The 26,651-nt window shown below is 37.7% G+C and overlaps 1 protein-coding gene across 1 annotated transcript; it reads left to right on the top strand.

Annotated features, from left to right (window-relative positions):
* The first annotated feature begins 2,506 nt into the window (after positions 1–2,506).
* On the top strand, positions 2,507–25,740 carry ATIC (5-aminoimidazole-4-carboxamide ribonucleotide formyltransferase/IMP cyclohydrolase). The gene is made up of 16 exons (XM_074312830.1): positions 2,507–2,660; positions 2,975–3,101; positions 5,743–5,819; positions 6,863–6,929; positions 8,297–8,385; positions 8,660–8,811; positions 9,135–9,291; positions 12,660–12,785; positions 13,641–13,748; positions 14,579–14,664; positions 15,872–15,961; positions 18,238–18,366; positions 22,330–22,422; positions 23,571–23,753; positions 25,032–25,187; positions 25,508–25,740. The coding sequence occupies exons 1-16, from the start codon at positions 2,642–2,644 to the stop codon at positions 25,625–25,627; spliced, it is 1,779 nt and encodes a 592-aa protein (XP_074168931.1). The 5' UTR covers positions 2,507–2,641; the 3' UTR covers positions 25,628–25,740.
* Positions 25,741–26,651: the final 911 nt, after the last annotated feature.

Here is a 26,651-nt window from a genome sequence, read left to right as displayed (position 1 = left end):
ACTGGTTTTTTCTCTTACTTTTTTTTAAAGTTGATTATTTGCTTCACCAGCTACTCAGGTGATTAAGTTAGAAATGACAGAGTCTCCCCTGTTTCTTTCCATTTCATATTTTCTTCATGTAGTTGATCTCTGTGTACTGTTGGTTTTACCCCTGATTCTGTCTCATATAAATCTCTCTTTTTCCATGCTTTCATGTATCTGGTAAGAAGTTTGTGTGAGTTAATTCAAAACCTTCCTAACTGGTTTCCCTGCTTCCAGTTATTCTAATTCATTCTTTGTATTATTGCCAAATAGCCCCAGAACCTTCAAAGAAAACATTCAAATTTCTTAATATGTCATCAGATAGTTTAACTACTCTAGATTAGAGTAGACAGTGATTTTGTAGATAATACTTAATATATTCATTTAATTTTCCTAGCTCCTAGGAATCACTTCACATGGCAGACTTCACCCATGGAGTAGATCAACCCTTGGAACAAGTTGGCCCCAAATGAAGCAGTTTTACTATCCTTAGAGTCTAGTAGGAGATCCCAGATTTGGGAGTGGGGTTGAGGCCTTACAGAGGAAGTGATAAGTTTATACCAGGAACAAACAACAGAGGCAAAATAGATTATAGCACATTTTCTTGGATACGAAATAACTTGTAAATATATTGAATATTTTTAGATATATAAAGATGATTTCAGGGTCTTCAAGCTTCCTTTGAGAGGGGTGTGAAGTAAGAAGACAACTTAAAATATAATCATTATAGCGCATGCATGTGTTTTCTGTCTGAAACACTAATGTTAGTGGCAGACCCTTGGAAGATGAGTTCGTATCTTTGTGGGGATGTCGCCCATTTCTAATACGTTAGCTTACTTGTGACTAACATCTTTAAGAAATACATACTCTGAAGCCCAGAGAGATACACACTCAGTGAACTCCATCAAGGGAATAAACCAAGAAGGAAATTATACTTCTTTTCTACCGTTATTAGTTACTTTGCAGTTTGTACTTCTAATAGATTGATTTGCTTCTTATAATCTGATGAAGCCTACAGAAGAAATATTATTCCCATATTACAGACAAAGCAACTAAGGTTCCCAAAGATGGAGTGATGTGGCCAGGATCACAAAGCTAGCAAAAATTTCATTTGTTCTTCTTGCCATTAACATGTGAGATAATTATCAAGTCTGAACTTTAAAACTGTGAAGGGATTAGTTAGAATTAATCTTAGTAAACATCGTAAGGTGAATTGAGTCGTGTCTTGGTCTGGGACATACAGTTCATTCTTTTTTTTTTAAGAACACATGGCAGCAATCCAAAGGGCCTCTACAAAATCAATTTAATTTCATGCTTTCTCTTCCTGTTAAAATTTTCTAGCCATACCTGTGTTTCTATACTTTCATTCCATCGTGAGCTCCTTAAGGACAGTGATTAGATGACATTCATCTCCGTCTTTCTGACACTGTATTTCTGCCATTTAGGCAGAAAGTACTCAATAAATATTTATTAAATTGAATATTTGAAATTCACATGCAGGAAAAATGCCGAGTGCCTAAGTACTGTTTATTTTCTTCTTATCACTATATGTCAGCATTATTTTCTCCTTTCTCTGCTTCCATTACTTATAAAAGCTTTGTCAATGTAAGAAACCTCTAAACCTGTAGAGAATTTTTATGAGTTTTTTTGAGCCAAACTGATGACATACACCAGGGAGCTCAAATGCTCTGGAGAATAACAGTTTTGCAGCTTCTTTTATGCATTTGAAATTAAGGAGGCGACTTAAGGAAGACTAAAGAAAACAAGACAGGAATTGGATTACAAGACAGTTAACAACATTCTGTGCTCTCTTGACGGTTAATACCCCCTTCAAGAGGTTAATTACTTCTGGTATTTCAAAGGTGTGTTAACTTAGGTGCACAAGAACAATGGACAGAGCTGGTTTAAAACCTTTCACTAAAGAAGTTATAGGCCTGGGGTGTGACTACCCACTATGACCTGTCCAGTTAGGAATTTATCATCAGAACACCCTGTGAGATTACTCTATAAAACCCCCTTTTTTCATCCACGCGTGGAATCAAAAACTCAAACGAATGTCAACTTTGTTTTGCCTTTATTATGTGAACTGTGGAGCCAATCACTTAATCTTTAGGTGTTCCTTTTATTTTTTTAATCTACTAAAACGGGAGGATGCCAGGAGATTGCCAAGGTGCTGTCAACCTGAGCATCTTTCGTTTCTTTTGTTTTCTGTATCAGTGCTTTTGATACTTTTATACGCGCAGCACCTGGGGACAGGTTGTCCTGGGCAACAGGTTATTTGCTCCTGAGGCCGAGGGGCAGCCACATTTTAGGGGGCAGGGGGGCAAGTTAGGCCCACAGCGTGAAATTCCTGGCGGTGATCTGCAAGTTTAAGATCCAGGTCTAGGCCATCCAGCGGGAGCCCCACCCCGCCTTCCCTGTCAGCCTCCAGGCTCCAATTTTGTGTCTAAAATTGAGCTTGGCGGACGCTGGGTGGCGCGCGCCAGGTCACGTGACCGGTCAGGTGCCCGCCAGAACCCGCGCGGCTTCCGGATCGCGGGCTCGGTCGCCCCGCTTTCCTCTGCACGTGGCGTCGCTGCTGTTGCTGCCCGCTCGTCCCTGGACCCCGCGGCCCTCAGCCATGGCACCCGGCCAGCTCGGTGAGCACTGGGTTGGGCGCCGGTGCCCCCCCCACCCCGCTGGCGCCCTCACCCCGGCAGCAGCGGCCTCACGGCGGTAACTCGGCGGGGGGGGGGCAGCGTGGGGGGTGGGGTGGATGGAAGGCCTGGCTGAGCTGCAGGCCTGGAGCCCCGGTCCGCGGTCAGGCGGCTGGCTGGGATCACGGCTGGCCTTGGCGAGTGTGGGCAGAGGGGATGATGGCCTTGAGATGCGTGATCCCTCCCATCCCCCACCTAAGGCCTTGAAAAACATAATGTAATGTATTGCGACTGATGAAAAAGGTCTTCTGTTTCAGCCTTATTTAGTGTCTCTGACAAAACCGGCCTTGTGGAATTTGCCAGAAACCTAACTTCTGTCGGTTTGAATCTGATCGCTTCTGGAGGGACTGCAAAAGTTCTCAGGGATGCTGGTTTGGCAGTCAGGTAAGGCATAACTTAGTTTTAAAGTTCAGTCCAATCAGAATGTCGTGTGATCACGTTAACCAGAAAGTAATGCATTCCAGGCACTATGAGTAAATACCTTAATTACAACCCCCAGCAATGCTGTGAGACTGGTACACTACTTACCCCACTCTACAGAAGAGGAAAGCGAGTCTCAGAGATTTGATAACTTCTGCTCAAGTTTACAGACTTTAGTAAGGAGTAGAGGTAGGGGTTAGGACCCTGGGTGTCCTCATTTCAGAGCCTTCCTTCTAAGGCACCTCCTATAACACATGAATTTAGGCAGGCTATTTGTTTTGCAGGACAAACTCAATTTATGATTCACATGATCTGTTTTGACTGGCTCTTTAGTAAACTGTTGACGTCATTAAGATTTCAAGCCTACCTCTCTTAGCATCTCTAGTAGCCATATGAAAGCACAAATCTATCACTCATTCCCTCATCCATAAGCTATTTATTCATTACCTGGCCTAAGTGATGGGAAGAAGGAATGAGCAAAAGGTAAATCCGGCTGCAAATCGTGACCTCAAGTTGCTGGCATTGTGCTGTTGGAAAGGGAATAACTACTGAAAGTTAGAAAATGAAAAAGGCCATAGGACGCTGTAATAAACTGCAGTGGGAGTTCATATCCACCCCGAAATATATTTTAGAAACGGATTGAAGGATCCGTCTGCTTTTGTTGCCATGTGGAAAAGTTAGCTACTTGCGGTCTAGATTCTGTGGAAGTAAATTACTGCCTTTTTCCTCTTGTAACCCTGCCCTGTGTGGGCGATATACAGCTTCCCCAAATTTGACAGCTCATATGCAAGAATGCTGTAGTTTATTTATATATAAATGCTTTATATGTTCCAGAGTCTTCTTGCAGCATCTCTCTGGTGAGGTTTTCATAAGAGCCCCATGGAAGACAGGGTGGCCTTTTCTGAACAGCAGAGGGGCGAGCATCCAAAGCCTGAAGTCTTCCCATTTTCCCATGTTGAGTCCTTTTCTGGTTGTACCCTTCAAATTAAGCAAGGTCCTCTTCTATAGCTTCTTTTTTCCCTACCAAACTTTGTACTGTGGAAACATTGCAGACAAAAAAAGGGAGAGAGGTATAATGAGCCCTTGTGTTGCATGTCCATGTCCCGTTTAAATACTTACAACTCTTCAGTCTTGTTGGATCTGTACCTCGACCCACCCCTCGATTCCTCCCACTATGGCTGCTTTTTAAACAATCGGGAATGTAAATGTGTTTCTCTCCAATTAAAATGTGACTGTTGCACACTTTTATATATAGATTAATGTAATCCTTATAGCAACTTCTTGGTGTAGGCCGTAGTATTCCCATTTTATAAGAAAATTGAGGCACAATGAAGTAACCCAAAATTAACACAGCTAGTAAGAGGCGGAGCCAAGATTTCATGGTAGGAAGTTAACCTTGAGGTGTGAGGTAAACTGATGAGATTTTAATTGGTGAGTACATAGCAGTGAGCATGCAGAGAATTATTCTGAAGAAGGCAGCTGAGGTACAAATTCTTAACAAAAAAGGGGTAGCAAGCTTTAATTACCCCAAATGGTGGTTAATTCTAAGAATAAATCTGCCTTCTCTGTTTTTAGCAATTAACCATAATGTCACCAGTTTGTCAGTTTATGTTGGAACTGTGAATCCCTGGTCAAACACCAGTCAATTGCAAATACTCCTCCGTAATAGGAAAATCTACCCAGGAAATTCTGTATTCTATTTTAGAACTTGCTGCTTCAAGATGTGTATTTTTTTTTTGCTATACAGGCAATATGTGTTGATTGTAGAAAATTTGAAAAATGTGGAAAACTTTAAAGAAGGTAGTAAAAATGGCTTATAATTCAGTTTTTTAACATGTTGATGTGTTTCCTGCAGTGTTTTTATAAGCATATACTCTATTTCATAGCTCATAGAAGATAGTTTTGCTTCTTGCTTTTTGTTCATTTAACATATTGTGGGCATTTTTTCATGTCATTAAATTTGTAAATTCTGCCAGAGAGGGTTCATGTCAGCTTGTTGGTATGGATTGATATTTAAATATTTTCTCTCATTTGACCCTTTGTCACATTTTGCAATTATTTTTCCAGCTTGCTTTCTTTCCCCTGTAAAAGTTTTTAATATTTACATAGAAAGATCTATTAATCTTTTGCTCAATGCTTTGAACAATATTCCTCGTGTATTTAATTTTGGTACTTCTATGATTTTTTAAATGCTCAGACCTTTAATACATTGAAAATTTATTTATGTGTGGGGTTAAGCAGTTATTCCAATACCAATACCACTGCACTAAACAATCTTAGTTTCCCCACTCATTTGATTTGCTATATCTATGCTTGGTTAATCATAAAACTAAATTGATGTTTTTACTTTAATCTCTTTCTGAGCTAAGGATATTTTAAATGCTTTTTGTTATATACTCCCAAATTCTCAGTTGAATTTGTTTCTTAATGATACGTCATTAGTATAGCTTATTATTTAATTTCTGAATTCTGAAATTTCAGCCTCCGAAAAGTCTCTCAAGATGAGAACAGTAGATTTAATGTTAGAAGATACTTTGGAATAGTGTGAAATGTTAAATGACAATTCAGCAGAAAGAGTAGCAATATTCTATTTATCTGTTTTCAGAGATGTTTCTGAGCTGACAGGATTTCCTGAAATGTTAGGGGGACGTGTGAAAACCCTGCATCCTGCAGTCCATGCTGGTAAGTGGTTAGTACCTTCAGTTTAAAACAACCAGTGGTTTTCAGGAATATTTTAGTTGATTACTTTGTAGAATGAACAAGGAAAAAGGCAGGTCATAAGCTCAAAAAAAACTATCTTTGAGAATATATATTGGTATTGTAACATTTGCTGCTTAAAGTCATAATATGTTAGAACTGCTTTAAAATCTAGTTTGCTTTATATGCACTGGATTGATTCTTTTCCTCTGCTTGCTATTAGTCCTGACCCGATAATTAACTTAGAGTAGTAGTAGTTCCTGCTGGAGCTAATGAAAATATTTAGATTTTATGTGTGAAAAGACTTTATCATGATTCAAACTTAGAATAAAGTATCACAATGTAACTTTCAAAGTGCTTTACTTTGTTCATTCATCTGAGACAATGAATTGCATATCAACTAAAATGGTGAGAAACATGTGCATTGCCAGCTTACCAGTTAAAATTAAATTTGGCAGAATAAAAGGGTATGGTGCTAATAATCAGATAAGCCATTTACTTAGGGGAGCGCGTAGATTCATGGAACTGGCAACAGTTATGTGAAAATTCCTTTTACATTTTGTGTTTAGGAAAAGAAGGGGAATCAGGAACTGATACAAAAGGTTTTCAAATATACCAGCTAATCTTATTTTTTAACTACAGTGTTTCCCCGAAAATAAGACCTAGCCGGACCATCAGCTCTAATGCATCTTTTGGAGCAAAAATTAATATAAGACCCGGTCTTATTTTGCTATAATAAGACCAGATCTTTATAATATGATATGACATAATATAATGTAATATAATATAATACCAGGTCTTTATAATATGATATAATAGAGTACCAGGTCTTATATTAATTTTTGCTCCAAAAGACGCATTAGAGCTGATGGTCTGGTTAGGTCTTATTTTTGGGGAAACATAGTATGTGTTTGGTATTCTTAATTAGGCAGTGTTACAGGCTTTAACTTGATTGATGACACTGTATTGGAAAGAAGTACCTTATTCTGACTTGTTTTTGAACTAATCCTTTAATTTTGTTCAATTAGGAATCTTGTCTCGTAATATCCCAGAAGATAATGCTGACATGGCCAGACTTGATTTCAGTTTTATAAGGTAAAAATTCAAAGTTGAATTTTTAATACATTAAGGATGAAAGGTAAAGAGTATGCCAAATCTGGTGCCCCTTTTTAAAGATCAAGATTAGCATTAGGTTTTATTTCCCGATTGTTCACTGTAAACACTCATTGAGTACCTTATGTGTGATGATGTACATATTAGCATTTTGGTTTTGTCAAGTTTATATTACCAAAATGTGTGCTTAAACTAAAAACAACCTTTGGTTTTTAGGAAGTTGTGATCTCAAATTTAGTACATACAAACAACTTAGTTATTTGCAGAAAGATAATTCACTGTTTCTTTTTAATATATGTAACAGCTTTACTCAGATATATATATCACACAGACTGTATAATTTCCCAATTTAAAACATACAATTCAGTGGTTTTTAGTATATTCAGAGTTGCTCAGACATCACACGATTAATATGAGAACACATTCATCATCTCCCTCAAAAAAACCAACCAAAAAAAAATACCTGTTAGCATTCATTCTTCATTTCGCCTAACTCCTTTTAGCCCTAGGCAACCACCAGTCCGTTTTCTGTCTCTAGGTGTAGATTTACCTATATTGAATATTTCTGTCATTGGAATCCTACAATATGTGGTCCTTTGTGACTAGCTTCTTAGCATGTTGTTAAGGTTCATCAGTGTTATAGCATATTTCAGTGCTTTAATTGCTTATTGCTGTAAACTAATCCACTGTATGTGTATACCCCATTTTATTTATCAGTTCATCAGTTGATGGACATTTGAATTGGTTCTACCTTCTAGATGTTAGAAATAATGCAGCTATGAACATTCACGTACAAGTTTTTTATGGACAGGTATTTTCATTTTGGGTATATACCTCGGAGTGGAATTCCTTGGTCACATGGTAACTGTGTGTTTGACCTTTTAAGGAAATGCCACACAGTTTTCCAAAGTGTTGCATCATTTTACATTCCCTGCAGCAGTGTATGAATCTAAATGTCCTAGATAATAGTGGTCACATTCCAAAAGGATGATGTTCTCTGTGGCCTTGTATTTTATCTTTCTGCTAAAATTTTAAAAAGGTTTTTGATGGCTTGATAATATAATGGGTAGCTAAGCTTACCCAGGCAGCATGACAATATGATTTAGAGGGAATAATGTGTATTGAGAGCACCTGCTGACTAAAATCCCTCCTGTTTACCTATGCTGTGCAGTAGGAGAGATTCTGACTTTTCAGCATCATTTTTTAGAGTTCCAAACTGTCAGGCGCACAGTTTACATTTTAGATCTTTAGGTGTTTTGGTTATGTTACTAGCCACTGACGTATTTTTTCCTATATACCTGTAAACCACAGAAGTTGAATTTTTGATGACAGCTAAATTCTTCTTTTAGAGTTGTTGTCTGTAACCTGTATCCCTTTGTGAAGACAGTGGCTTCTCCAGGTGTGACTGTTGAAGAGGCTGTTGAGCAAATTGATATTGGTAAGTAGAAAAACTATTTTTGACGACGAGGAGAGGATTATTTAAATCTAACGTGAGATTTTGTTTTGAAATTCACTGTTGAGGAAGTAGGAAATAGTTACAGCTTCCAGGATGACTGTAATTCATCAGCTGTCTCTTTCTCTACAGATTCGTCTGGGTTATTTTTTCCCTCATCTTTTAAGCCATGAATGAAAGTTGGTGTATGTGTGCAGTGACTATATTTGAAAGAGGTCAAACTGATATGAAAATACAAACCGTCTTTTGTTCTTCCAAGGGGGAGTAACCCTGCTGAGAGCAGCAGCCAAAAACCATGCGCGGGTGACGGTGGTGTGTGAACCAGAGGACTATGCAGCCGTGTCCACAGAGATGCAGAGCTCCGACAGCAAAGACACCTCCTTGGAGACTAGACGCCAGTTAGCCTTGAAGGTGGGGCGCACTTTTGTGCAGTGTTTGCAAAACCAAACAGTGCTTGGTTCTCATTACATTGTTTCATCCTCTAAGACTCTGCTTGGAGCTGCTATCCTTTTGTTATAAAGAGACCAAATATTAGAGGGCTATTCTCTTAAAAAGATTGAAAGAGAATTGGAAAGGGAATAATTCTTCATCTTATTTAGTATTATTTAGTGTCTTTCCTGCATGGGTGTATTTGTAGGGTGAGGGGGTACAGTTGTCTTTCTTCTGCCTAAGACCATCATGTCCCCACTTTGGGAAATGCTGCTGGTGTTTCACGAAACTTAAACTTTTTGTAGGCTTTCACTCATACGGCACAATATGATGAAGCAATTTCAGATTACTTCAGGAAACAGTATAGTAAAGGAATATCTCAGATGCCCTTGAGGTATGGAATGAACCCCCATCAAACTCCTGCCCAGTTGTACACACTGAAACCCAAGCTTCCCATCACAGGTAAAAGCTGAGTGTTCTGTGGCACGGTTTGCTGACTCTGTGTGTGTGTGTGTGTTGTGTTCCTATATTGTATCTGATGTGGTTCCCATTTAGAAGATAAAGTAAATTACATGATACCTCTTCTCACCACCTTAAGTTTGAGATGCTAAGTGGACTTGTGAGCAAAAAATACTGAGACAATCTGGGGTCCTGGAGAGAGGTCAGGTTGGAGGTATAGTCTGAAAGGTGTTTGTCATATAGATAATTTTGAAGACATAGGACAGGGTGGGATGGCCTGGATTTCATAGAAGCAGGTCAAGATGAAGCCTGGGGGTACCTGTGGAGGCCCCAGCACTGGAACACCAGGTTGGAAATCCTGTAGAGTTCCAACCGCTTGGAATTCTAGTGAGAACAGAAAAGTGATTATATGTCTTGGGAATGTTACAAGAAGAATTTTCCTTGGAATGATGGATCTGGAAGCCCGGTTGACGTGGGACGAAATAGGAATGTGAGGTTAGTAAATAACAGTGATAAAGATTAATTCTTTGACCAAAAAAGTGAGTCAGGACTTCCATGCGTTTATAGAGTTACAGGAGGATTTTTCAGTTTTATATTCTGATTTGTTCGTAAGGTGGGCTCTTAGGAGCGTGTTCTGCTCTGGTAGAAGGAGGGGTGGGTGCAGGGGGCAGAGGAGAGAGTTGTGGGTGTGAAGGTCATGGACTCCCAGGCATTGCTGGGAGGGTTGGTGTTGGGGGACAGCGGGGACAACTTTCTTGAGCCTGAGAAGGTGAGCCCAGAGCACTCAGCTTGGCACACGGTGCTGGGATGATGCAGGCTTTTCTTTCTGTCTGCTTCTCTCTGCTCCCTGTCACCAGCGGAGGGAGAGGAGGCAGCAGGCAGCAGGCAGCAGCGTGGGAGGTTTGAGGAGAAACCGAAATATTCTCTTCTTTACCCTTCACTTGTCAGTGGATCAGCAAGTTCTGTTATTACTCTACCTCAGATACGGTTTGAGTCTTTTCTAATACACCCCAAGCCCCCAGTCACCCCCATAATCTCCCAGACTGCAATCATCTTAATGAATCTCAGCTTTCTCTTTGTCCTGTCTCTTCACAACTTAGTCATCTTTTAAAATGTAAATCAGATGTTACACCCTACTTAAAACCATTCCTTGGCTTTCCTTCCTTCTTAAAGGCCATTTTCTGCCCTATAAACCCCGTTAGCTTTGGTCCTACCCCGCCACTATCCTCCCCTGATCCATTTCTCTCAGTACCTTCTTTCTGTTCGTAGAGCAGGCTGAGGTTCTTCCACCCCAGGGCCTTTGCACTAGTTGCTCCTTTTACCCAGAATTCTTCTAGTCTTCATAGTTCTCGTTTTTTGTCATTCAGATCTCACCTTAAATGTCACTGCCTCAGAGAAGCCTTCCCTGACCACCCAGACCAGAGTAGCTCACCATCACACTTTTATCACATCACTCTTATCGATTTTGCCGCATGTATTTGTTTTAATGGTCTTCTCCCATTGAGATACCAGCTCTCTGGAATAGAAACCTTGTCTGTCTTTGTTCATTGCTTCTTGTTTGTTCATTGCTGTATCTTCAGTGATTAGAATATTGCTTGTTGTGTTTCCTAAATATTTATTGAATGAATAATTGGAAACCTGATATTTTGCACAAATTTTTACTTCTAGAATTTCTTAAAACAGATTTATCTACTATTGTGTCTCAGATAGTTCGTCCTTATATGTTCCCCATTTAGATTCTGAGGCAAAAAAATACTTCATATGCTTTCAGTTCCCAGATCTTTTCCTTTTCAACAGCTTTTCCATTTGTACTTGGTCGAGGGAACTATTTCTTTTTGTAAGTACTATTTTTTAGAGCAGTTTTAGATTTACAGAAAATTTTCTCAGAAATTACAGAGTTCCCAGACCCCAGACATATCCCCCTTGTCTCATTTCCCCTGTTAGTGTTTTGCATTGGTGTGGTGCATTTGTTATAATTGGTGAAACAATATTGATTCATTATTATTAACTAAGGTCCATAGCTTAGATTAGGTTTTACTCATTGTACATCCTGTGGGTTTTGACAAATGCATAATGTCATGTATCCGCTTCGATAGTAGCACTCAGAATAGTTTTACCCCCTAAAAATACACAGCAACCACTGAACTTTCTGCTGTCTCCATAGTTTTGCTGTTTCCAGAATGTCATAATGTTAGAATCATACATTGGCTTCGTTTATTCAGTCATTTGCATTTAAGATTCCTCTTGGTGGCTTGAGAGCTCATTTCTTATCGCTGAATAATATTCCATTGTATACGGGTTTTACATAGTTGGTTTCTCCATTTACCTATTGAAGGACAAAAAAATGGAAGGACAATTTTTGACAGTTATGAATAAAGCTACTAAAAACATTCAGTACAGGTTTTTGTGTGGAGATGTTTTCAACTCATTTATATCAATACCTAATATTGTCTCTTACTGTCTACTGTTTATTGCCCATTTTGTTTCTTCTATGCCTCTCCCATAAACTCCAGAAGGACAGTGATTTTTAGGGAGTGGGGAGGTGGGAAGGACTATTTTATTCACTGATAATATCTCAAGTATGCATAGCAGTGCCTAACATTACATTAGGCACTCAGGAAATAGTTGGCAGTTTTACTTTAAAAGTATCTAGTATCTTAAGATAACACAAAGGAAATGCAGTTATTTCTCTAAGTTTGCTTTTAATTGATGACCCACTGTTTTTTTGTATGTGCTGAACTTATAAATGTTTATTCACAAGAGATTAGCTTCTAGGAAATCCTGCCACTGTTAAGAAAGTAGGCAGTGCAGAATTCTGAAGTTGTAGTTTTTTTAACTGCATTTCAAATTTCCACGTGGTTTAAGATGGAACCTCCTGAGTCTGGTGTAAAAGAAGAAAAATCCAAGACATTTTTTTTTTTCCCCGCCTCCTCCCACCCATAGTTCTTGCACTGTGGTTTATAATATTATTTCTTAAATTGACAAAGTTTATAACTTAAATTTTTTACTGTCTCTGTAATGGCCTTGACTGATTAATCTTCGTACAGGAATGGATCCCTGATCATCACGAGTCTTGTCATTCTCCCGTGGTCCCTTCCTGAATTTCTCTTGGTTTACTTCTAGATGGGCTGGATTTGTGTGTATGTTCTTTTGTGTGTGTGTGTAAGACGGGCTCAGTAATTAGGCTCTAGAGCTTTTTCACTTTTTTCATCCAATTCTTATATGTTTGTGTAGATTTGTTTGCCTCTTAATCATATGCCACTTAAAACATGTCTGTGCAGTCTTGATAAATATTTTTATGTTTTAAGAAATGTACATGTATCTGACCTTATTGACTCTACTTGGTAATGGGTATATATTTTTATATGTAGTTCTAAATGGAGCGCCTGGATTTATAAACTTGTGTGATGCTTTGAATGCCTGGCAGCTGGTGAAGGAACTCAAGGAAGCTTTAGGCATTCCAGCTGCTGCCTCTTTCAAGCATGTCAGCCCAGCAGGTAAAGCATTTGGCTCTGGAAGGCTCTGGAACTGTTCGAAATGCACTTCTTTTTCATTTAAAAAAGAATTGACAAGTTCTAATATGAATACACACATTCTATGAAGCCTGAAACCACTTTTGTCAAGTCTGTTAACACTTTCAATATGATCACATGATAAAATCTGAAAATAAAATAACGCACATATATATTATTTACATATACATAATTGTGTATCATTGGAAGATCAGGAAATAGGGTGTGTTTTTTTGTAGTGGAAACACGAAATTTAGACAATAAAAAAAGTGAAATGACTTAATGCAGTATGACTAAATACTTTTCCACGTGGTTTAAGATGGAACTGAGTCGAGCCAAAGAAGCTGTTCTTAGGGCACTTTATTTGTAACTTTTTCATAGCCATTGTATGAGATACCTTTTTACTTTTTAAGCCAGCTCTACCTCTTAGTTACTTATATCACCAGATCTGCTGAGAGTCCAACACATAATTAGTTCTCAGATATTTATTTGATATTAAAATGACAAGAACAGGGAAGAAATAAACTGTGTGGTATCAAGCAGGGTGGAGAGAGTGATTAATGAAATAAACGGGCTTGATACACACACCTGGTGCTGGCAGGCCTCCGACACGTGGCTGTGTTTTCAGAGTCCAGAGAGAAGAGATTTTCCCCTGCTCACCTTCCCCTGCAGCTGTATTTTTGGTGTTCAATTATCGTGGTCAAACAGATTTTTGATTAATTTGGCACAGATGCTAGAAATTATGCTGCATAGACTAGGTGGTAAGAAAAATGTCGTCTTGATTTAGCTGACAAGTACTAAACGTGAGATTTATGGTTCTTGTATGGTTTTCTATACCAGGTGCTGCTGTTGGGATTCCACTTAGTGAAGATGAGGCCAAAGTCTGCATGGTCTATGACATGTATAAAACCCTAACACCCATATCGACTGCATATGCGAGAGCAAGAGGTCAGCAGATAACAGGGTTTTTTTGTTTTTTAATAGTAAAAGCAATATTTTATCTAAAATAGAATAAAATGGTAATATCTTTGTTTCACTGTCAGACTTCAACGTCGCTTCAATTTGTTTTTTATTAATACTTCCCAATGATTATATGAGTGCCTTGGAATAAATTTGTTTATGAAAGTGTGTTAGTATTTTAATGTAATAAATGGAAGCATAATTGGAATCTGGTGCATGGCATTTCAGATTAGGCTATTAAATGCATTTGTATTGCTTAATGTATGACTAAAATTGTATGGTTAGTCTGACGATACTGAATTTGGTTAGAATTATATGTTTCACAAATATCTAATTTGTGAATTTAACATGAATATTATAACGTTTATGGAAAATACGGAAGATTATTCAAAAACCTGGTATCGCAGTTTACCTTCTACAACAGGGATTAGCAAACTGGGCAGAATTCAGCCTGCCACCTATTGTTTTGTTAATGGTTTGATTGGAACAGGGTCACGTCTCTGTCAGTTGTTGTCAATGGCTGATTTCGAACGACAACCACAGAGTCCAGGGGTTACACCAGAGACCATGTGGCCACAAAGCCTAAAAAGTACTTACTATCAGGCTGGATGCCCAGTGCTGCTCTAGAAGGTAAAATTAAAGAATAATTCCTCACTGATTATTTCAGTTAAGTGATTCACTAATCTATTATTTAAATCTTATGTAAATAATAACATTAAATTTGAGAAATTGATTTTATATGATCACATTGAACTTTTTTTAAACACTTATCTTTTTCCAGTTTGTGATAAATACCTCATTTTCATGTTTATTTACAGGGGCTGATAGGATGTCTTCATTTGGTGACTTTGTTGCATTATCTGATGTATGTGATGTCCCTACTGCCAAAATTCTCTCCAGAGAGGTTAGTGGACATTTATGTGTCCTGATCCATGCGTCACTGAGTAAAGCTTTATTTATTCATAGTGTTCATTGAAACTGTATCCTATGATACTTATATTTCTACTATCTGTAAATTATTCAAGTTTATCATTTAGAATGTTTCTATTTTATGTAGAACATGAATCTTTGAATTGTCATTTTGAGATTTAGTGAATTAATGTTTCAAATGGATATTTGGCTGTTATGATAAAGTTTTAGTTTATATATTCTTTTAAATTTTCTGGTAGTTGTTGTCTTAATACCAAAGTTACTGTTTCCAAAGAACAGAGGATGCCATCTTGGAAAGTGATATAATAATGAATTTTAAACCTTCATGGGTCTGTAATGAAAGAGACTGTATAATGGGAAAAATTACAAACTATTCTGTAAAGCTAACCTCCATCATCTGAGTACCAAACAATCCTGAAAAATCAGGTGGTGCTGGGGTGGAAAGACCGACAGAATAAAAAAGAAGGTATCTTGGAGAGAAAACAGTAGGTACCGGTAGTAGTGAAGGCTAACGGGGCACGCGGCTGGACAATACTTAGTTGCTTTGGGGATTCTTTCCATGACCATGACTATCCCCAACTGCCATGGAGTTGACAGCAGCGCTGTAGGTTATGTGCACAGCCCTGTAGGTTATGTGTCAGCTCTATGACTTTTGTGTCTTTAGTTATAAGATGTTAAGTCTCTGATTTAATCTGGCCTCTGTGTCTTGGTGTTGAGCAACCTGCTTGAGGTCATCTAGCCAGATCCTGGCAGACCTGGCACCAGGACGTGCTCTTCCTAGTGAAAACACCACCCCGTGAACAGAAGTAAAAAATCATTTTTCTTCCTAAGGCATATTTACTAGAGTGAATCTAGTTAAAATTGAAACGAACAACCAAAAACTTGGAAAGGACAGCACCTAAGATGAGGTGAGCTGTGGAAAGTTGTATTCTAATATACGTTTCCCAAGCATATTACAGTCAGCCCTCACCTATCATTGATAGATTCTGTCACTGTAAGCAAAATGTCATATAAGGAAACCAGTTAGTTGATATAAACAAGAGTAAGTTCCTACGGCATCTCATCAATGAAATGATGGTATTTGTGGACCTGCTGTATTAGCATTACCTGTTGGAGGTAGAAACCCAAAAATAAAAGGTTTTCTCTAATTTTTTAAAACAAAATATTTAATATATTTACAGGTATCTGATGGTATTGTTGCCCCAGGATATGAAGAAGAAGCTTTGAAAATACTTTCTAAAAAGAAAAATGGGAACTACTGTGTCCTTCAGGTTAGCAGAACTCATGTCTGAAATAATAATTTGCTCTTTATTTTGTGTCTCTTTTCCCCTATATTTAATCTTTCCTTTATGCTTATATTCTTCTCGTTTATCCCTCTTTTCTGCAGTTTCTTTATCCTTAACCCTGCATTTTGTTTTTTACTTTATTTTTTTTGATTTTTGGGTTTTTTACTTTATTTTTATTGATTTTTGGGTTTAAGATAAATGTAGCTTCCTTATTCTTAAGTTTTCAAATTTTTTTAAATACTGTATTTACATGATTTTTCTATTCAAAAGGTAGAAACCATTTGAAGAAAAGTCTCCCATCCTTTCCTTCTGTCATTCTGTTACCTTTCTTTAGAAGTACCAAATATTTTAAATTTCGTATCCTTCCTGAAATAGTCTATACATGTTTAGCAAATATTTGCATTTTTGATTTTCTTTTTTTTTTCCCTCACTGACACAACTGCACGTTGCTTCACCATCTTGGAAGTTTGTGCCATGTCTGTGTATCTTACCTAGATAGTCACCAGTCTTTAGCTACTACAGAATCCCTGAAATGACTAACCCAGAGGAAAGAGTCCTAACAGTGAAATTACGATGGGGCCACAGGTTATGTGTACTGGTCATTTTGATAGACACCGCTCCTCTGAGAAGTTGTACAAGTTTTATGTCTTGTTGGGAATGGGTGCTTATTTCCTAACGTCATTGCCAGCGTTGTGTTCTTAGACGTTTTCATAGCAGTCAGGTAAATGAAAATGGCCTCTCAATGCAGTTTTCTCATTATGTAAGGGGGGAACATCTTTTCACATTTAAGGGTATTTTTACTTCCTTTTTGTGAAGTGTCTACCCGTACTGTGCTTATTTTTCTAATAGGTGGTTGAGATTTTTTTCCTTACTGATTTTTACAAGCTCTTACGTATTAGGGAAACTAGCCCATCGCCTAAGATTTTACAATGATAAAGCAAAGAGTTATTTGAATTGAAAGTAAAAATTCATAATGCTGTTTTTCAAAAAGTATTGATGTCAAAAAATCTGTAGAATCCCAACTCAGTGTAATGGAAGTTATTAAGTAACTTTCATTGTGAGATACCAGCAGTTGCATAGTTCACCATATGTTCCATGTCTCTAAGGAAAGAAGAAAAAAATACCACTTTAAATATACATACTTTTTTTCCAACGCTACTTGACAGCAAGTTCAACCATTCAGTTAGCTGCTACTGTATTCTTTAATTTCTTAATTGTGGTTTTTTTTGGTTACGATTATTAAGTGCATCAGGCTATTAGCAGTTACGTGTAGCAGTTTGGAGAATGTTTTCCAGACCCTGAGCTCGTCATCATGACCTCTTCAGCACCTGACAGTATCCTATTCAAAGGTGTGAAGACTGCTGGAACTTCCTCAGTACTTTACTGGAAACTTGGCTAAGTTTGCATATGGACACATAATTACAACTATGGAACAATTGAATTCTTTTACTTGGCTAATGACAAGTTCCTTTTGACATCAGCTAGTAGGGGGGCACTACCCAGTTTTAGAAATTTGGTAATACAGAGGAAAAAGGAACATTTTAGAATTCAGGAAAATGAGAATTAAGCAGAATTAGCACAAGGATTTATTTGTAAGTCATAGATATTAGTGCTTTGTAAGTCAAAGATCATACAAAACATAAGTGAAGAAATACTGTCAATTTTAGAAAAATATCTAGGGAGAAGGTGGTCTTGGCAGGTTATTCCCACGTTTTGATATCTTTTCAGATCAAAATAAGGGAGGGGAAGATAATAAATGACATATTCCATTTCAGGTAGTAAAGACAACAGACTACAAGGCCTGTTTTCTCCCTTTTAATGTCTTTTTAACTTATAATTCAAGTGTTAGTTATTTTATAATAGATTTTTAGAAAGGGAAATTAGAATTTAATTTTTGTGCCACTGACTGTTTATTAGCAAATTTGTTTTATCCACTAATCTTTCGAAAGGATTTTACAGATAGTGCTTTTAGTTAATGCAACCAAAAATGTACTCACCGGAATCATTGGTTTTAATGTGTTATATAAAAATTGTAAAACCTATAATACCCTATAGGGTTGTAAAACCTATAAAATTTTTTGAAGCAAAATATTGGTGCTTGGCCATTCTCTTATACTCATACTGAAATGATCTTACATATGCTTAAATTAGAAAAAATGCACATAACCTTGCTTACAAAGAAGTCCTTTATATATAAATTAAATGAAAATTTTTGAGGGATGGAGATATATTACTTTTAACTCTTTATATTTGTGTTTCAGATGGACCAGTCTTACACTCCAGATGAGAATGAAGTTCGAACTCTCTTTGGTCTTCGTTTAAGCCAGAAGAGAAATAACGGTGTCATCGATAGGTCATTATTTAGCAATGTTGTCACCAAGAATAAAGATGTAAGTTTGAAAATATGTGAACTGAATGTTAGTAATTCTGTAGGCCTGTTTTTAACATTTATAAGCTTATCCATTTATTAAGGCCTATATTTAAAACTGGTTGATATGCAAATGGTTAGTACATCTTTGAGTCATCAAGTAAATTTGAGAGTTTAAAAAGTGAATGGAAGATAGTATTAGAAGCTTTTGTGCATATACATATATATATAGAGAGAGAAAGATTTATCTCATTTATGCATAAATGGGATCATGTCTTTCATAATTGTTCTGTAATGTGCCTCTTTTTCGTGCACTAAGCTGAAAATGTATTTCTATATCAGTAAACATATACCCACATCTTCCTCTGAAAGGCCACATGGCAGTTCAAGTATTAAATGTATTATGATATTTAGGTTGTTCTTATTTTCAGTGCTGTGATCAGTGTTTTTGTGTAGACAAGCTTTTGTGCTTGTGCTCTTTGTCATCTTGTAGGAAGGACATATTCCTAGGATAGTAATGGTGGGGGGTTTTTTATTTCGTAGTTATGTATTATATCATTTAATACATGTAGCATTCCATGTATGTGGGTGGGGGGCAGGTTACTATCATTTATATTGTAAAGATCACAAAATCGTGACAGGAAACAGTTAAGAAATTTGCCTAAGATTACACAGTAAGGAAATGGGTGAGCTGGTAAATGTTTTCTGGCATCTCTTATTTGGGCCTTCAGTGTTGAAGGGTATTTTTACTGGGTCTAACATTGGCTACACTTCTTTTTTCAGTACTTCAGGTATGGCACTCCATTGTTTTCTAGTCTTGTCTGCTGATATGCCTCGTATTTTTGATTGACTACTGGTCATTGTTAGTGATTAAACTATAGAGATATTTTGAGGTTCTGGATTGTATTTTTTTTTTTCTCCAGAGAGAGTTGACTTATACTTCTCGCAGGTGGATGAGGTAGAGGCAGATCACCTTCATCCCGGCAGGAATGGAGCTGATTTGAATTTGGGCTTCAGTCTTCATGAGGACCTGTCTGTTTATGTGTGGCTCACTGCTATTCTGAAAGCCACCAGCACCACTCTTCTCTGGTGGACCTTAAATTCTGTTTTTGCCTCTTAGTCATGTAAGACTCCAAAGCTATGCTCAGCTTATGCACCTCTTAGATAATTGCCTGAATCTTGGGAAATGCCTTGAGGAGAAAGCATAGATGGTCATACTTACTTCTCCCTTTATATCTGAGATCTTTGCCTCTCGGTATTTGTTATTTGATTAGTTCTCTGGTCAGCTTTTCTCTTTGTTTGAAGAAGAGAGTTATTTTCTTGACAAGTCATTCACTGTTACAGAAGTGGAAAATGAGGGGCACAGTCTGTTCCCAGGTTTGACTCCTGAGGCTTTATTTAAGTAGAATTGCTGAAAATGAGCTTTATAAGTCTTTTTAGGATAGTTCTGTCTATTAGTAAGCAATGGTGATTAAAAAATTATCTTTGTTGGTTTGTTAGATATTCTTCCATTTTTAACTTTGAAAATTGAAGGTGCCCCGAAGTAAAGAAACTTGTAGGCATTATCTGTAGAAGTATCTTTCAGTGCTTTGGAATTCACTCTTTGGCCAAGGCTGTGAGGTACTGGCATTTCCACATGAAAACAGTATTTTGCAGCAGTGTTACTTGAAGCAGTACACAATTAAATGAGGCTCTTTTATTACTTTATTCACCTGAGGCTTAATGTGTCTTTAAAAATACTGACAGGGTACTGACCATTCCATTGTATCCATGTTGACAATTTTGCCTAACTATTGAGACTCGCTTTTTAAAGTTATCCTCGTAGGTTTATAGGTATTGGTCTGATTAATAATTTAGCAGTACTTGATAGGTTTCATTATGGTGTGCTAGCTTGGATTTTTAAAATAAGAACTGAGGGTATGATTTTACTCTTTTATCTAAATTCTTCTCTACTTGTTTCATATCTACTTTTATAGAATATTTTAAAATATTTAATAGAAATTTGGAAACTTAAGGCTGAGAATGATGATTTTATCCTCCTTTATATTCCCCTTCCTTTTAAAGCAGATTTTTGTTAATATTCCAGCCTCAGAATCATTAAATTGTATTTCTAGGTCTAGAATGATTTCGGTCGTGAGAGAGCGGGAGAAGTATAAGGAGTGTGTATGAAGCATTAATGAACACACTTGAATTATTTCCTCTTCTCCCACTTTTCTTGACTAATACTTTAATTTGTTTTATCTGTTTGTGCCATGTTTATAAGACTGGATTCCCCCATTCCCGCCCTTTCCTTGACATGTCTGTCTTATTCCTTCATCCTAACTCAGAATGCCAGGGTACATTTGAACATAGACGTCTAGGAGGCTGGCACTGGTTATTAATCTTTCTTAGAACCAAAGGAATAAAATGTGTACTTGGTGACTCAAACAGCAGATGTAGATAGGAAAGGATATATTACCTTTTATTAATCACACCTTAGAATTATAAATTCTTAAGAAATTCTAACAGTGGTTTTTTGTTGTTTTTAAATTGGAGATTTAAAAAGTAAGAATTGTAGATTCTCATGCAGTTTTAAGAGTTCCCATGTACCTTTTACCCCATTTTTCCTGAAGGTAAATGTCGTACGAAACTATAGACTATCACAACTGTAGTTTTGACTTGGATACAGTTAAGACTGAACATTTCCACCCACACAGGATCCCTCTTGTTGCCCTTTTATAGCCACACACTTCACTCTTGCCGCCACTCTCTCCTTAACCTTGGGCAACAACTAGTGTCTTCTCCCTTTCTGTAATTTTTGTTCATTAAATATTCATGAACAGGCTGTTGTGTGAACGTAAGTTTTTATTGCTCTGTTACAAATGCCCTGGAGTGTAACTGCTGGGTGCTGGGTGGTATTAGAGTCGCATGTTTAGTTTAAGAAACTACCAAACTGTTTTCCAGAGTCTGTACCAGTTTACATTTTACACCTGCAGTGAATGAGTGCTCCAGTTTCCCTGCATCCTTACCAGCTTTTTTAAAAAGATCGGTGTGGGGCAATGTCTTATCATTTTAAGTAGCATTTCCTAATAGCTAATGATGGACATTTTTTCAAGTATTTATTTGCCTTTTTTGGTGAAATGTCTCTTCGTGTGTTTTGTCCATTTTCTAATTAGATTTTTTTTGTCGGTGATTTTTGAGAGGTCTTTATATATTTTAGATACTAGCTCTTTGTTGGGTATGTGGTTTGCAAATATTTCCTCTCAGTCTATAGCTTAATAGAGGGTCTTTTGCACAGCAGAAGTCTTTGATTTTGATGAAATCTGATATATCAGTTTTTCAGTTTGCAAATTGATCAGTTAGCTGCTGCTTATATCCTTCGTCCACGTAGCATACCAACATAGATCATTGTCCTTTTCAGTTTGTTTGCTCTTTATATTAAAGATAGTGATTTTTGGACTGAAATACCTGTTTTGTTTTATTTGGAGTGGTAGTTCACAATGCATTTTTTAATAGGTTCTACTTGGAATATTCCAGACAAAGTAGAAAATGATCCTAATTTGATTTTCTCTGAACAGCCTTGGCTGTGTGGGGGCATCACAATTGTAATGTCTGTTGAAAATTATTCTCATTGTTTTTTCTGAACGTAAATTATCACATCTCCAGATACTTGTTGGTATTGTGGTAGAGAAAATACTATCTGTCAGTTTTGGAGTGGATATGGTATTTCCTGTTGTGCGAGGTGCAAACAGGCTCAAGCCAATGTTGCTGCAAAATGACATCAGTTTGAGTCTATGATGCATCAGGCACTGTGCTGAGTTCCACAATAAAAATGTTAAATGTCGATCTTTTCAGTAAAGCACAGTAGTGTTTAACATGAATAATTTCACACTGTCGTTTGAGAGATGACTACATTATAAGTCTTACAATAAATGGCATATAAGATGCTTACAGTTAAGTGAAATGTAAAAAGCCCAATGCCATTTACCATTCTGTGTTTTTTCAGTTGCCGGAATCTGCACTCAGAGACCTCATCGTGGCCACCATTGCTGTCAAGTATACTCAGTCCAACTCTGTGTGCTATGCCAAGAACGGTCAGGTAACCAAGCCGGGAAGCTCACCTGGGCTTGGGCGATGGAGGGCTGTTTTACAAAATGATATTTAAAAATCCATCTGCCCCCTGTACTAGACCACTAGAAAGGCAAAATTTGCCTATTTTTTTTTTTCTCTCCTGGATTTTTCAGTGTTTCCTGAGAACTTGGTAAAAGCTAATGCTGATTACGAAGTGTATTTGGAGCTAGGTATTAAAATTAGTCATATTGCTTCTTGTGTAGAATGAGCTGGCACATTTTGGATTAGTGGGACTTGAAGAGCTGCTACAAAACTGGTTCATTCATCCCCATCCCCACCATCAGTAGTATTTCCAGTGAAGAGAGAATACGTAGTGGTATTCGTAGGGTGTTTCACATACGTTTCTTAGGTTATTTTACCAAGAATTCATAGACATAGGGCTTAACACGATCTTGTTAAATCAGGTTTATTGAGGCATAATTTGTATAACAGTAAAATTCACCCCCTTTAAATGTAGAGTTGGACGAGTTCTCACAAATTATATAGTTGTGTGACCACTGCTGCAATCGAGATATTGAACATTTCTTACTCTCTGTTGTGAATTAAGCTAGATATTGGACTTCTTTCCGATGACGCTGAGCTGTAGAATGCAGGACCCAGCTAGCCCTTCCCTCAGACTTCTCCTGATTCTAGAGCGGACCTGGTTCTGTCAGCTTCGGTAGCAGTGGGAGGCCTTTCTTCTCAGTGTCTTGAGCTCTTCTCTTGGCATGTGTTAAATCATTTGTCCACAAGTGGGAGGGTGAGGGTGGCTATTAATTAGGGTGTGGCCTGGAAGACCCTATGGTTCAAATTCCGTTAATGATTGCCAACTGGTTAAAGATGGCTAGTCTCTAATAACAGAAACCTAGGAAACTGGGCACAGATCTCCTTGTGCTCAGGTTCTAATCAGTTCCGGTGAGACCAGGAGTTCTAGAAACTTCCATAATATTAAGAGGGGAAAACATATAAATAGTTAACTTCACCTTTTAATGACTCAAAAATTACTTATATTTCTCTTATTTTGGCCTGGTATTTTCTTCCAAAAATTAATAGTAGCTTTGGGGGGTATGCACAGAAGCACCTTTGAGACGGGTGTACGGCTGGAAGAGGTGTTACTTTCGTGTCCATGTTTTTCAGGTGATTGGCATTGGAGCAGGACAACAGTCTCGGATACACTGCACACGACTTGCCGGAGATAAGGCGAACTGTTGGTGGCTTAGGTATCATCCACGAGTGCTTGCAATGAAGTTTAAAACTGGAGTGAAGAGAGCAGAAATCTCCAATGCTATCGATCAGTATGTTACTGGAACCATCGGCGAGGTGAGAGGCTCGTCAGTGGTGGGTGGACTGTATTAGTATGTTCACCCTTTTGCATGTAACAGAGTTTACCTTCGTCACCACAGAGAGAAAGTGCTACTTTCTTGAAATTCTGTATTGTCTAAAATTGTTAATCTGAATTCCTCCTCCTCTTCTGTCTCATTTAACTTTCTTCATCCCTTTCTGACACCACAAGCCCTTCTTCTCTGTCTTTTTAAATTGGTTTAGTTTTTCATGCTTGTACTTCCCCTATTGATTGCAAGCTTCTGATGGCAGGGACTGTTTTTTCACCGTCTTAGGGTATTTATCACTGCCAGGCATGACGTTACCCTTTAGGTGTGTATTCAGCATTGTACGCAAATTATCTGAGAGCAGGAAACCAGTGTCTTTTTTCTTCTCCACCCACATTTTTTGCAAGTGCCATTAACAACTCAACATATTTTTGTTAATTTCATGTTCTTTAATATCTTGTTTCGAAGAAGGTATATGGGAACATTAAAATTGGAAGTATCAGGTGCCTGCAAACATAATAGGGTTTAGTCCAGTGTCTGGACAGAGTAAGTGCTTAAGAAATAACTAGATGGAAAACAAGGGAAAGGTCCGGATACCAAAATCTCAGTGGTTTTCTGAAGGGCGAGTCACCTACACTGAGTCGTCCGTTGGGGACAGGAGTCCATGACATAAGTGTCACTGAAGAATGAGGGAGCAGAGTGTGCCTTATAACTATGAAGTACTGGAAACAGCTTTTGCCTTTTACTTTAATCTTGTGTTTTTTCTGTTTGATGTTACCTAGCAAAACCCTACTGATTGTCCTGGAACAGTCTTTAGATGTGTACAAGAATGAAAGTATGTTGTTTAAGCCAAAAGAATCACCCCAAAAAAGGAAGCACCTTCTTATAATGTGAATATTGTGAATTGTGTTTTGATTTGTCTTGAGACTAACTTTATACATATACTTGGAAGGTCCATTGTCAACTGTTGCCTTTCTTGCTTTGGTTCAGGGATGTAGTAGGTTTAACTTGGGCACAGAATAAAGAGCAAAGTATATTTGGAGTAAACTGATGTAGAAGGTAAGTGGTTTAGTTTTTATTTGGTACACATAGAATCACTTTTCTTTCTTAATGAGCTGTTAAAAGCATTAAAAAAAGAGATTCTAGAAATACGAACTTGAATGTAAATAATTATTTATAATTAAGTCTGAGGAAAAATGCCCAGTGCTTTCTAGCATTCTGTCTTGCATCAGTTAGTACTGAACCCTTCTCTCCCTTCCCCCTCGCATAGGGTGAAGATTTCATAAAGTGGAAGGCACTGTTTGAGGAAGCCCCTGAATTATTAACTGAGACAGAGAAGAAGGAATGGGTTGACAAACTCACCGAAGTTTCTGTCAGCTCTGATGCTTTCTTTCCTTTCAGGGATAATGTAGACAGAGCTAAAAGGGTATGTATGGAAGTGGCCACCCTTGCTTGGAATTGATCATTATATAGAAACTATGTTAGAAATCTTGCTTCTGATTTTTCAGTTCTGTGAGTTTATATGTCTATGCTAAGGCAATGCAATATATCAGTGATACTTAGAGAATTGTTTTGACTTCTCCATTGGATGCATAACTCAAATCCCCTTACTTTGCCTTTTTGACTGAGTGAATCAGTCTGCAATGTGAATCATTCTTAGCTTATGCATTTTAGATGGGGATTTTGATTTTTGTGCATTTTAACATAAAACTGTGTTTTGAGAGTCGATATCTGTTTCTTCATCAGAGTGGCGTGGCGTATATTGCTGCTCCTTCTGGCTCTGCTGCTGACGCAGTTGTAATCGAGGCTTGCGATGAACTGGGAATAATCCTCGCTCATACGAATCTTCGGTTTTTTCATCACTGATTTCATCACACATCATTTTAAAGTTTGCATATGTGTAGGTGAAAAATCATGTGGGAAATTTTGAAAATATGTTTCAAAGAAATAAAACATTAAATCTTAGTAATAACCTTGAATCCATGGTGTCTGATAATTGTATTTAATTCATCTTAAAGATACGGGCTCTTTAGCATGATAAACCTGACACAGCAATATTTGTGTATGAGATACAGGAGTAGCCCTACCTCCTGGAGGTCAGCTCATCCCCAAAACATCACCTGTGAGAAGCACCTAAAAATCATCACGTAAGCCAGAGACTGAGCAGCTGCTTAGTAGACGGCACAAGGCTCTTCAAGCCCCACTGGTTTCCTCATAGGGGATTCTGTTCATGCAGAGCTTCTTTTCATCACAGTTACGAAAAGCTTGGCTCTCTCCCTTCTGAACACACAGCAGATTATATCCTGTGAACTAGAAATTTTGAAGGGATTAATAAGTCTTCTGTTGACCCCATATACAGATAATGCTAGTACATACTTTTTCCTCTGTGTTAAGTGAAATGTTTCCCATAATTTCAGCAAGCCCTTGATGTCCCCTCTGGAGCTGCATAGAAAATGTAATTACTGTTTGCTGCTCAGAAACAGACCCGGTATTCCACTTAATGGGCTTACCACGGAAGGTAGGGCGTGGTGAGGGGCAGTGCCTCCCTGCACGTGTGGTCCTGACTATTCACCTTTATTACACCTGAGAGCAACCAAAACCTTTTGTCATCTTTGACCTTAATAGATGAGTCCCACCATCTCCCCAGATCTTGAACTCACCTCTTCCCCAAATTAAAATTTCTCAACTTTTTTTTTAAGGTCATCCTAGTCTTTAATGTATTGACTAATCTAGTCCTTGCATTAAAACTGACTTATGTGGTGTGACCAATAAAATAACCAGAAGAATGTGTGACTTCTGAGGGTAGGTCATAAAAGGTATTCAGGTCATTTACATTCATTTTAATTGTTGATATACTTGGATTTGAAATTTGAATTGATAACTTTATTTC

Source organism: Rhinolophus sinicus, linkage group LG01 (genome assembly GCF_036562045.2).
Source record: "Rhinolophus sinicus isolate RSC01 linkage group LG01, ASM3656204v1, whole genome shotgun sequence".
NCBI classification, from domain to species: Eukaryota; Metazoa; Chordata; class Mammalia; order Chiroptera; family Rhinolophidae; genus Rhinolophus; species Rhinolophus sinicus.
The sequence above is the reverse complement of the archived record's forward strand: the minus strand, read 5'-3'. Positions and strand labels throughout refer to the sequence as shown.

Excerpts from the sequence above, each read along its gene's own strand:
- ATIC (XM_074312830.1), top strand. Across the intron at positions 5,820-6,862 it reads GCATCCTGCAGTCCATGCTG|GAATCTTGTCTCGTAATATC; the intron begins GTAAGTGGTTAG and ends TTGTTCAATTAG. Across the intron at positions 15,962-18,237 it reads GGAACTACTGTGTCCTTCAG|ATGGACCAGTCTTACACTCC; the intron begins GTTAGCAGAACT and ends TTTGTGTTTCAG.